General features: G+C 52.2%; 1 protein-coding gene across 2 annotated transcripts; it reads right to left on the reverse strand.

Moving 5' to 3' along the window:
* Positions 1–2,107: 2,107 nt before the first annotated feature.
* FAIM (Fas apoptotic inhibitory molecule) lies at positions 2,108–12,437 on the reverse strand. 2 transcript variants are annotated; one of them, XM_072122161.1, is made up of 5 exons: positions 12,267–12,437; positions 9,676–9,811; positions 8,614–8,842; positions 6,205–6,254; positions 2,108–2,913 (listed from the first exon to the last, which is right to left on the reverse strand). In XM_072122161.1, the coding sequence occupies exons 1-5, from the start codon at positions 12,350–12,352 to the stop codon at positions 2,764–2,766; spliced, it is 651 nt and encodes a 216-aa protein (XP_071978262.1). In that variant the 5' UTR covers positions 12,353–12,437; the 3' UTR covers positions 2,108–2,763. The 2 variants fall into 2 exon arrangements, with proteins under 2 accessions (XP_071978262.1, XP_071978263.1); XM_072122162.1 differs by lacking the exon at positions 12,267–12,437 and adding an exon at positions 9,967–10,006.
* Positions 12,438–12,940: the final 503 nt, after the last annotated feature.

Consider the following 12,940-nt stretch of genomic DNA (forward strand, 5'->3'; position numbering starts at 1 on the left):
GTGTACTATGTGCAGTGTTCTGTGTACTATGTGCAGTGTCCTGTGTACTATGTGCAGTGTACTATGTGGAATGTCCTGTGTACTATGTGCAGTGCCCTGTGTACTATGTGTAGTGTGTACTATGTGCAGCGTCCTGTGTACTATGTGCAGTGTTCTGTGTACTATGTGCAGTGTTCTGTGTACTATGTGCAGTGTCCTGTGTACTATGTGTAGTGTGTACTATGTGCAGTGTCCTGTGTACTATGTGCAGTGTCCTGTGTGTACTATGTGCAGTGTGTACTATGTGCAGTGTCCTATGTGTACTATGTGCAGTGTCCTGTGTGTAGTGTCCTGTGTGTACTATGTGCAGTGTCCTGTGTACTATGTACAGTGTGTACTATGTCCAGTGTCCTGTGTGTACTATGTGAAGTGTCCTGTGTGCAATGTCCTGTGTGTACTATGTGCAGTGTCCTGTGTACTATGTGCAATGTGTACTATGTGCAATGTGTACTATGTGCAGTGTCCTGTGTGTACTATGTGTAGTGTGTACTATGTGCAGTGTCCTGTGTGTACTATGTGCAGTGTGTACTATGTGCAGTGTGTACTATGTGCAGTGTGTACTATGTGCAGTGTGTACTATGTGCAGTGTCCTGTGTACTATGTGCCCTGTGTACTATGTGCAGTGTACTATGTACTATGTGTAGTGTGTACTATGTGCAATGTCCTGTGTACTATGTGCAGCGTCCTGTGTACTATGTGCAGTGTGTACTATGTCCTGTGTGCAGTGTACTATGTGGAATGCAGTGTACTATGTGGAATGTCCTGTGTACTATGTGCAGTGCCCTGTGTACTATGTGCAGTGTCCTGTGTACTATGTGTAGTGTGTACTATGTGCAATGTCCTGTGTACTATGTGCAGTGTGTACTATGTGCAGGGGGTGTACTATGTGCAGTGTCCTGTGTGTACTATGTGCAGTGTCCTGTGTGTACTATGTGCAGTGTCCTGTGTGTACTATGTGCAGTGTCCTGTGTACTATGTGCAGTGTCCTGTGTGTACTATGTGCAGTGTCCTGTGTGTACTATGTGCAGTGTCCTGTGTGTACTATGTGCAGTGTCCTGTGTGCAGTGTCCTGTGTACTATGTGCAATGTGTACTATGTGCAGTGTCCTGTGTGTACTATGTGTAGTGTGTACTATGTGTAGTGTGTACTATGTGCAGTGTCCTGTGTGTACTATGTGCAGTGTCCTGTGTACTATGTGCAGTGTGTACTATGTGCAATGTCCTGTGTATAGTGCAGGGGGCGCCAGATTCAGGATTTCTGGGTCACGTTCTTCATGAATTTGGTGCCCCCTGTCCTGCCTTCGACAGAGGGCACCACTTTTTTTTTGATGCACCTTTACCAAGGGACGCGACACAATTCTGTCAGACTTTGCCTGTTCTTTTAGGTGTAATGCAGAGTCCAATAGAAAACTGGTGCATGGACCGTAGTAAATGAGCCCCAATGTAACCTCTTCCAATTCTCACTTGTGTCATGTGATCTACCACAGGGGCCTCAGCATGGAGGATGTTATAGGACACTGACGCCCGTCCTGTACATTGGATCAGGGGGGTTATTCAAACAAAGAAAGATCCTATATAACCAAATAACATGGAGCAACCGCTCACCGGGGTTGTCCCCATCTGCCTGGAGAATTTTAGGACCTCTCTAAATTACATGGTCCTAATAGTGGGGTGGGGGGGAGGGGACGGGACTGAGAACGGGATGCAGTTGATGTGAGATACAAACATTTGTATACAGAAAACGAATAGTTATGTAGGACGGCGAAGCACAAAGCCTCCACTATTCCAGACACGCGCAGTCAAGGGAAGCAATTATCTGTGTGCAGGTCATGGAGTAAAGTCCCACGGGGCGAGTGATGGAGGGTCGCATCTAAGGTCAATGCAAAGGGCCTGCAGACTCTCCCCCACATACCATTCAGCTGGTGTAAAAGGGCTCATGATCTCGATTGTCCATCGTCTCTGTCATATAGAATGTATTATAATGCCCCCTCCCTGCCGTGTGTGTGTGTGTGTGTGTATTAACTTGCCCTTATGAGATAACATAATTACCCCCTGGGCAGTAGACAACCGGAAGTCACCAGGAGATTTTATTTTTGATCAGAAGAAAATATGAAAAGTAAAATCTTATAATATTTACACCATAAAACGTCATAACGCAAGACACAGCCACCAATCAGAGGCCTGCACATCACATGACAGGAGAGCCCTGATTGGCTGAGGTGCATCAGGTGCGCAGCTCTGGACCCCTCCCCCTCGTAGTGGTGACCAGAACCGCAGCCTGGGTGGTGTGTGGAGTAATATGACAGGGGTGAGCAAGTACTGCTGGGGGCCTGATGTCCTCCAGCCACACTAATTATACTGAGAGCTGCAGCTCAACTCTGCTGTAACATCATGTCTAAAGCTCTGGTCACATCTAGAGCTGCAGTCTGGATTATCTTATATCTAGTTTTATACATTAGTCCCATCTGGAATGTCACCTCCAGAGCTGCAAGGACTTCATGACTTCTGCTCCAGTCACCCCCAGAGCTGTAGCACCAATCATAGTGGCAGTGACAGTGTTGTGCCTGCAGCTCTGGCTGTGACTGGAGTACAGGGCAGAGGGTTCCGTCTCCCATTTTCTTGATAATCTTTCACTTTAAAAATTTAAAAAAAGTAAAAATCTAAAACTTATTTTATATCAAGAAAATAAATTCCTCTGGAGTAGGAGTCGCTCCTGCGGGGGGGGTCACTCCACGCTCTCGGGGATCTCGCGCTCGTCCACGATCAGGGTGTGGATGATGCCCTCCCTCCGCTTCCCGCTGCTCACCGCCTTGATGCAGCAATGGTGGTCGCCCAGCGTGAAGTGCGTCTCCGTGCCGTCCTCTACAAACTCCCCCTGCAGAGAACAAGAGTGGCAGATAACAGCGAGACAACAGCAGCAACACAGGTACACCGCACATACGGGGTACATACACGGCCCGGTGACCCCCGGTCGAGTACTCTCAGCCCTGGATTTGGGGATCCTCTGCCTCCTCTTTGCAGATCCTCTCCAGTTCCCTCATGTTGGATGGTGAACATTGGTGGAGGCCATTTTCAGGTCTCTCCAGAGATGCTGAATTGGGTTTAGGTCCGGACTATGGTTGGGCCGGTCAGGAATGGTCACAGAGAAGTTCTGAAGCCTCTGCTGTGTTATTTTAGCTTGTGCTTAGGGTCATTGGGGCAGATTTACTTACCTGGTCCATTCGCGATCCAGCGGCGCGTTCTCTGCGCTGGATTCGGGTCCGGCCGGGATTTATTAAGGTAGTTCCTCCGCCGTCCACCAGGCACTGTCCCCCCCCCCATAGCCTGATGCTGCCCCCCCAGTATTGGGCACTGTAGCCCCCCCCCCCCATAGCCTGATGCTGCCCCCCCAGTATTGGGCACTGTTACCCCCATAGCCTGATGCTGCCCCCCAGTATTGGGCACTGTCCCCCCATAGCCTGATGCTACCCCCCAGTATTGGGCACTGTCCCCCCCATAGCCTGATGCTGCCCCCCAGTATTGGGCACTGTCCCCCCAAAAGCTGATGCTGCCCCACAGTATTGGGCACAGTCCCCCCCCCATAGCCTGATGCTGCCCCACAGTATTGGGCACTGTCCCCCCCCCCCATAGCCTGATGCTGCCCCCCCCAGTATTGGGCACTGTAGCCCCCCCCCCATTGCCTGATGCTGCCCCCCAGTATTGGGCACTGCCCCCCCCCCATTGCCTGATGCTGCCCCCCAGTATTAGGCACTGTCCCCCCCATAGCCTGATGCTGCCCCCCAGTATTGGGCACTGTCCTCCCCCCCATAGCCTGATGCTGCCCCCTCAGTATTGGGCACTGTCCTCCCCCCATAGCCTGATGCTGCCCCCTAGTATTGGGCACTGTCCTCCCCATAGCCTGATGCTGCCCCCCAGTATTGGGCACTGTCCCCGCCCCATAGCCTGATGCTGCCCCCCCCCCCCCCAGTATTGGGCACTGTCCCCCCCCCCCCATAGCCTGATGCTGCAACCCCAGTTTGGGCACTGTCCCCCCATAGCCTGATGCTGCCCCCCCCCCCCAGTATTGGGCACTGTCCCCCCCCATAGCCTGATGCTGCCCCCCCCAGTATTGGGCACTGTCGTCCCCCCCCCCCCATAGCCTGATGCTGCCCCCCCAGTATTGGGCACTGCCCCCCCCCCAGTATTGGGCACTGTCCTCCCCCATAGCCTGATGCTGCCCCCCAGTATTGGGCACTGTCCTCCCCATAGCCTGATGCTGCCCCCCAGTATTGGGCACTGTCCCCCCCATATCCTGATACTGCCCCCCAGTATTGGGCACTTTCCTCCCCATAGCCTGATGCTTCCCCCCCCCTCCCCAGTATTGGGCACTGTCCTCCCCATAGCCTGATGCTGCCCCCCCCCAGTATTGGGCACTGTCCTCCCCATAGCCTGATACTGCCCCCCAGTATTGGGCACTTTCCTCCTCCCCATAGCCTGATGCTGCCCCCCCAGTATTGGGCACTGTCCTCCCCCTACCATAGCCTGATGCTGCCCCCCCAGTATTGGGCACTGTCCCCCCCATAGCCTGATGCTGCCCCCCCCCCCCACAGTATTGGGCACTGCCCCCCCCCCCATAGCCTGATGCTGCCGCCCCAGTATTGTCACTGTCCTCCCCATAGCCTGATGCTGCCCCCCCCAGTATTGAGCACTGTTCCCCTCATAGCCTGATGCTGCCCCCCAGTATTGGGCACTGTTCCCCCCATAGCCTGAGGCTTCCCCCCCAGTATTGGGCACTGTCCTCCTCCCCATAGCCTGATGCTGCCCCCCCCCCCAGTATTGGGCACTGTCCTCCCCCCCATAGCCTAATGCTGCCCCCCCAGTATTGGGCACTGTCCCCCCCCCCCCCCCCCATAGCCTGATGCTGCCCCCCCCAGTATTGGGCACTGTCCCCCTCCCCCCCCATAGCCTGATGCTGCCCCCCCAGTATTGGGCACTGCCCCCCCCCCCCCTCCGTGTGTCACTGCTGGGATTGTATTTGGCAGGTGATGAGCGGCGCCGGGTTTTCTCCACCGCTTAGAATTTACACCAAATAGTCCAATCTTCATCTTATCAGAGCAGAGAATCTTATTCCCCATAGTCCGGATCCTTCTTGTGTTTTGCACACTGTATGCGGCTTTCATATGTCTTACACTGAGGAGAAGCTTCCAGACTCTGCCATAAAGCCCCGACTGCTGGAGGCTGCAGTGATAGGTGACTCCCATATCCCTGCTGCATCTCTGGAGCTCAGCCACAGGGATTGTGGGGTCTTTTCTTCTCACATCATTGCTTAGAGTGGCTGGATAGGCTGCGGAAGAGTTGTGGTCTTCCCAAACTTCTTCCTTGTAGGGATTATGGAGGCCACTGTGCTTTCAGGAACCTTGGCCAGATCTGTGTCTTGCCACAATTCTGTCTCTGAGCTCCTTGGGCAGATGCTTAGACCTCATGATTCTCATGTGCTGTAACATACACTGTGAGCTGTGAGGTCTTGTATAGAAAGGTGTGCGCCTCTCCTAATCAAGTCCAATCAGTTTAATAAAACACAAAGGACTCTAATGAAGGAGTAGAAGCAACTCAAGGAAGATCAGAAGGAAATGCACAGAATGTGAATTACATATGAGCTGAATAATCATCCCCGTGGGAGATGGGGGGCGAATATTCATCACCGCGGTGGGGGAGGGAGGAAATACTCATCACCGGGGTGGGTGAATACTTACCACCATGTGATAATTTTTTCTTGTTAATAAAATTTGCAAAATTTGCAGAGGGCGCATTACTGAAAGGGAGGAAGAGGGCGCATTAGTGAAGGGGGGCAGAGGGCGCATTACTTGGGGGGGGCACAGGGCACATTACTTGGGGGGGGCACAGGGCGCATTACCTGGGAGGCAGAGGGCGCATAACTGGGGGGGGCAGAGGGCACATAACGGGGGGGGGGGGGCAGAGGACACATAAGGGCACATTGCTTAATTGATCTTACCAATTGGCTGCAATTAAACACAGGGGGTCTGAAAACTTTCCGTGCCCATTGTATGGTATCTCCGGGAGTGTAAATGTCAGCTCTGTCCTCCACACTTTACACTGCAGCTCCCATCACTGACACAGGTGGAACTACAATGTATATCTGAACCAGAATAGCAGCAGCGCCACTCACCGCAGTCTCCAGCTTCTTCCCATTGCACCAAACGTCCATCGTGTCCTTCTCTAAAACACAATAAGGAAGCAAATTACACAATGCCCAAAAGTGAGAGAACTCTCCCCCACTCAAAACTCAAAACACCAAGTAACAGCTGTATAATCTGTATGTAGTGAGCTCCCCCTAGTGGTGGTGTATAATCTGTATGTAGTGAGCTCCCCCTAGTGGTGGTGTATAATCTGTATGTAGTGATCTCCCCCTAGTGGTGGTGTATAATCTGTATGTAGTGATCTCCCCCTTGTGGTGGTGTATAATCTGTATGTAGTGATCTCCCCCTAGTGGTGGTGTATAATCTGTATGTAGTGATCTCCCCCTAGTGGTGATGTATAATCTGTATGTAGTGAGCTCCCCCTAGTGGTGGTGTATAATCTGTATGTAGTGATCTCCCCCTAGTGGTGATGTATAATCTGTATGTAGTGAGCTCCCCCTAGTGGTGGTGTATAATCTGTATGTAGTGATCTCCCCCTAGTGGTCGTGTATAATCTGTATGTAGTGAGCTCCCCCTAGTGGTGGTGTATAATCTGTATGTAGTGATCTCCCCCTAGTGGTGGTGTATAATCTGTATGTAGAGAGCTCCCCCTAGTGGTGGTGTATATTATGTATGTAGTGATCTCCCCCTAGTGGTGGTGTATAATCTGTATGTAGTGAGCTCCCCCTAGTGGTGGTGTATAATCTGTATGTAGTGATCTCCTCGTAGTGGTGGTGTATAATCTGTATGTAGTGAGCTCCTCCTAGTGGCGGTGTATAATCTGTATGTAGTGATCTCCCCTAGTGGTGGTGTATAATCTGTATGTAGTGAGCTCCCCCTAGTGGTGGTGTATAGTCTGTATGTAGTGATCTCCTCCTAGTGGTGGTGTATAATCTGTATGTAGTGATCTCCCCCTAGTGGTGGTGTATAATCTGTATGTAGTGAGCTCCCCCTAGTGGTGGTGTATAATCTGTATGTAGTGATCTCCTCCTAGTGGTGGTGTATAATCTGTATGTAGTGAGCTCCCCCTAGTGGTGGTGTATAATCTGTATGTAGTGATCTCCCCCTAGTGGTGGTGTATAATATGTATGTAGTGATCTCCCCCTAGTGGTGGTATATAATCTGTATGTAGTGAGCCCCCCTAGTGGTGGTGTATAATCTGTATGTAGTGATCTCCTCCTAGTGGTGGTGTATAATCTGTATGTAGTGATCTCCCCCTAGTGGTGGTATATAATCTGTATGTAGTGATCTCCCCCTAGTGGTGGTATATAATCTGTATGTAGTGAGCCCCCCTAGTGGTGGTGTATAATCTGTATGTAGTGATCTCCCCCTAGTGGTGGTGTATAATCTGTATGTAGTGAGCTCCCCCTAGTGGTGATGTATAATCTGTATGTAGTGAGCTCCCCCTAGTGGTGGTGTATAATCTGTATGTAGTGAGCTCCCCCTAGTGGTGGTGTATAATATGTATGTAGTGACCTCCCCGTAGTTGTGTATAATCTGTATGTAGTGATCTCCCCCTAGTGGTGGTGTATAATCTGTATGTAATGAGCTCCCCCCAGTGGTAGTGTATAATCTGTATGTAGTGAGCTCCCCCTAGTGGTGGTGTATAATCTGTATGTAGTGAGCTCCCCCTAGTGGTGGTGTATAATCTGTATGTAGTGAGCTCCCCCCATTGGTAGTGTATAATCTGTATGTAGTGATCTCCCCCTAGTGGTGGTGTATAATCTGTATGTAGTGATCTCCCCCTAGTGGTGGTGTATAATCTGTATGTAGTGATCTCCCCCTAGTGGTGGTGTATAATCTGTATGTAGTGAGCTCCCCCTGGTGGTAGTGTATAATCTGTATGTAGTGATCTCCCCCTAGTGGTGGTGTATAATCTGTATGTAGTGATCTCCCCCTAGTGGTGGTGTATAATCTGTATGTAGTGAGGAGCTCCCCCTAGTGGTGGTGTATAATCTGTATGTAGTGATCTCCCCCTAGTGGTGGTGTATAATCTGTATGTAGTGATCTCCCCCTAGTGGTGGTGTATAATCTGTATGTAGTGAGCGCCCCCTAGTTGTGGTGTATAATCTGTATGTAGTGAGCTCCCCCTAGTGGTGGTGTATAATCTGTATGTAGTGAGCTCCTCCTAGTGGTGGTGTATAATCTGTATGTAGTGATCTCCCCCTAGTGGTGGTGTATAATCTGTATGTAGTGATCTCCCCCTAGTGGTGGTGTATAATCTGTATGTAGTGATCTCCTAGTGGTGGTGTATAATCTGTATGTAGTGATCTCCCCCTAGTGGTGGTGTATAATCTGTATGTAGTGAGCTCCCCCTAGTGGTGGTGTATAATGTGTATGTACTGAGCTCCCCCTAGTGGTGGTGTATAATCTGTATGTAGGTCGGGGTCCTCTCTTACCCAGCACCACGCGGCAGTCCTCTCCATCCACGTGCAGCACCCAGGTGTTGGTGGTTTTGGACCGGTTCTCCATGTATTTCTTCAGGCTCTTGCCGTTGACCTCCAGCGTGTACTCGTACGCAAAACCACTGACAGCGTCAATGTTTATGGTGGCCTTCGCCTGAGAGGCGCCAACCAGGAACGTCTCCTTTCCAACCAACTTGAACATCCAGTCCTTTCGAATAATTTCCTGCATAGTGATTGAAGGGTTAAATGGAAGATAATGGTGAGAGAGCCACAGGTAGACTCACTACAACCCCCATCCTGTCATGTAACTACCATACATGACTACAACCCCCATCCTGCCATGTAACTACTATACATGACTACTACCCCCATCCTGCCATGTAACTACTATACATGACTACTACCCCCATCCTGTCATGTAACTACCATACAGGACTACAACCCCAATCCTGCCATGTAACTACTATACATGACTACTACCCCCATCCTGCCATGTAACTACTATACATGACTACTACCCCCATCCTGTCAAGTTTCTGCTCTACATGACTACTACCCTCATCCTGCCATGTATCTCATCTACATGACTACTACCCCTATCCTGGCATGTTTCTGCTCTACATGACTACTACCCTCATCCTGCCATGTTTCTGCTCTACATGACTACTACCCTCATCCTGCCATGTATCTCATCTACATGACTACTACCCCTATCCTGCAATGTTTCTCATCTACATTACTACTACCCCTATCCTACCATGTGTCTGCTTTACATGACAACTACCCCTATCCTGCCATATATCTGCTCTACATAAGTACTCCTATCCCCATTATGTATCTATTCTACATTACTACTACCAAACCAATCCAGCCACTTTTCTGCTGTACACCACTACTACCCCTATCAGGAGAGCGCCTGAACTGCAATTATCATCCTAACTGATATCCTTCTCCAGTCACCTCCAGAGCTGCAGTGACCTCACACCCTCCTCCGGTCACTTCCAAAGCTGCAGTGTCCAGACATCCTTCTCCAGTCACCTCCAGAGCTGCACTTACCTTCCCGTCCACGTACACCACGCGTTTCCCCGAGGTTGTCCCATGCTCAAACTCGATCTTGTGGACGCCATCGCTGAGCGCGACCTCCCACACGGCCACAAGGTCGGTCATCTTCTCCCGGTGGCCGTAACGGGATCTGCAGGGGATGAGATTAGGCAGATTACAGGATGATCGCAGGTGAGGAGGAAGGATAACCCCCATCATGTGTTCTGGGAGGAGACAGTCACATCTATAGGAGCCACAGGGAGACATCCACAACGAGTAGAGGAGGCTCCAGCCCCTATACATTACCTAAGCTCCTCCTCGTATACTGTCACCTCCGCCATAAGTGCTGACCCCCAGCGGCAGGAGAGAAGAGAGAAAGCGACAAAGGATTCATATAGGGACCAAGGTAACGTATAACATCCCGTATAGATTATACACACGTATCCTGCACGTTGTCCCCTGTAGACTATACACTCATCTATCCCATGCGCCGTCCCCTATGGATTATACACACATATCCCGGGCACAGTCCCCTATAGGCTATACACACATATCCAGCGCACAGTCCCCTATAGGCTATACACACATATCCCGGGCACAGTCCCCTATAGGCTATACACACATATCCAGCGCACAGTCCCCTATAGGCTATACACACATATCCCGGGCACAGTCCCCTATAGGCTATACACACATATCCAGCGCACAGTCCCCTATAGGCTATACACACATATCCAGCGCACAGTCCCCTATAGGCTATACACACATATCCAGCGCACAGTCCCCTATAGGCTATACACACATATCCAGCGCACAGTCCCCTATAGGCTATGCACACATATCCAGCGCACAGTCCCCTATAGGCTATACACACATATCCAGCGCACAGTCCCCTATAGGCTATACACACATATCCAGCGCACAGTCCCCTATAGGCTATACACACATATCCAGCGCACAGTCCCCTATAGGCTATACACACATATCCAGCGCACAGTCCCCTATAGGCTATACACACATATCCAGCGCACAGTCCCCTATAGGCTATACACACATATCCAGCGCACAGTCCCCTATAGGCTATACACACATATCCAGCGCACAGTCCCCTATAGGCTATACACACATATCCAGCGCACAGTCCCCTATAGGCTATACACACATATCCCGGGCACAGTCCCCTATAGACTATACACACATATCCAGCGCACAGTCCCCTATAGACTATACACACATATCCAGCGCACAGTCCCCTATAGGCTATACACACATATCCAGCGCACAGTCCCCTATAGACTATACACACATATCCAGCGCACAGTCCCCTATAGGCTATACACACATATCCAGCGCACAGTCCCCTATAGGCTATACACACATATCCAGCGCACAGTCCCCTATAGACTATACACATATATCCTGTGTGCCACCCCTGTAGACTTTACAAATGTATCCCACGCTGCGTTCCTTATAGAATATACACACGTATCCAGCATGTCATCCCCGATGGCGTTGTGAAGTGTGTGTGGGGTCTCAGGTCTCCCCCCGGTGTTGTGTGTGTGGGGTCTCAGGTCTCCCCCCGGTGTTGTGTGTGTGGGGTCTCAGGTCTCCCCCGTGTTGTGTGTGTGGGGGTCTCAGGTCTCCCCCCGGTGTTATGTGTGTGTGGGTCTCAGGTCTCCCCCCGGTGTTATGTGTGTGGGGTCTCAGGTCTCCCCCCGGTGTTATGTGTGTGGGGTCTCAGGTCTCCCCCCCGGTGTTATGTGTGTGGGGGTCTCAGGTCTCCCCCCGGTGTTGTGTGTGTGGGGTCTCAGGTCTCTCCCCGTGTTGTGTGTGTGGGGGTCTCAGGTCTCCCCCGTGTTGTGTGTGTGGGGGTCTCAGGTCTCCCCCGGTGTTGCGTGTGTGGGGGTCTCAGGTCTCCCCCGGTGTTGTGTGTGTGGGGGTCTCAGGTCTCCCCCCGGTGTTGTGTGTGGGGGGGTCTCAGGTCTCCCCCGTGTTGTGTGTGTGGGGGTCTCAGGTCTCCCCCCGGTGTTGTGTGTGTGGGGGTCTCAGGTCTCCCCCGTGTTATGTGTGTGGGGGTCTCAGGTCTCCCCCCGGTGTTGTGTGTGGGGGTCTCAGGTCTCCCCCCGGTGTTGTGTGTGTGGGGTCTCAGGTCTCTCCCCGTGTTGTGTGTGTGGGGGTCTCAGGTCTCCCCCGTGTTGTGTGTGTGGGGGTCTCAGGTCTCCCCCGTGTTGTGTGTGTGGGGGTCTCAGGTCTCCCCCGGTGTTGTGTGTGTGGGGGTCTCAGGTCTCCCCCCGGTGTTGTGTGTGTGGGGGTCTCAGGTCTCCCCCGTGTTGTGTGTGTGGGGGTCTCAGGTCTCCCCCGTGTTGTGTGTGTGGGGGTCTCAGGTCTCCCCCGTGTTGTGTGTGTGGGGGTCTCAGGTCTCCCCCGGTGTTGTGTGTGTGGGGTCTCAGGTCTCTCCCCGTGTTGTGTGTGTGGGGGTCTCAGGTCTCTCCCGTGTTGTGTGTGGGGTCTCATGTCTCCTCCCCGGTGTTGTGTGTGGGGGTCTCAGGACTTCCCCCGGTGTTGTGTGTTTGGGGTCTCGGTGCTGTCGTTCTCCCGGGTCTCACCTGAACGTTTCTGCAACCGGAAATGGATCTGACGCGACCTCCGCTGCCCGGCAACAGTCTCCTGGCGACCAGCAGGCTCTGCGCATGCGCCTAGTTCCTGTGTAGCTCCGTGCGGTACCGCCTCGTGTATCTAATCCAAATGGTAATAAACGGCTGCTCCGTTGTATCGCAACCCTCCAGTCCTCCTTCTCCCTCCTGTCCCCCCCCCCGTCCTCCTCCTCCCTCCCTCCCTCCTCAGAGCCCCCCCTCCTCCTCCACACCCCTCCCGTCCTCTTCATCCCTTAGACCAGTGGTTCTTAACCTTTCTAATGCTGTGACCCCGCAATACAGTTCCTCATGTTGCGGTGACCCCAAACCATGTACAAAAATATTGTATTTGTGCCAAAAAATGCTATAAAATCGTGGCTCCGATGGCTTTAGGCGTCCCCTGTGTTTTGGTTGTTCGACCCCCGCCGGGGTCGCGACCCACAGGTTGAGAACCACTGCCTTAGACCCTCCTCCTCCTCTCGCCTGCATCCACACCTCTCCGCCGTCCTCCTCCTCTCGCCCCCATCCGCACCTCTCCGCCGTCCTCCTTCTCTCGCCCCCATCCGCACCTCTCCGCCGTCCTCCTCCTCTCGCCCCCATCCGCACCTTTCCGCCTCTCGCCCCCATCCGCACCTCTCCGCCTCTCG

This window comes from Engystomops pustulosus, chromosome 8 (assembly GCF_040894005.1).
Source record: "Engystomops pustulosus chromosome 8, aEngPut4.maternal, whole genome shotgun sequence".
In the NCBI taxonomy this organism is placed as follows: domain Eukaryota; kingdom Metazoa; phylum Chordata; class Amphibia; order Anura; family Leptodactylidae; genus Engystomops; species Engystomops pustulosus.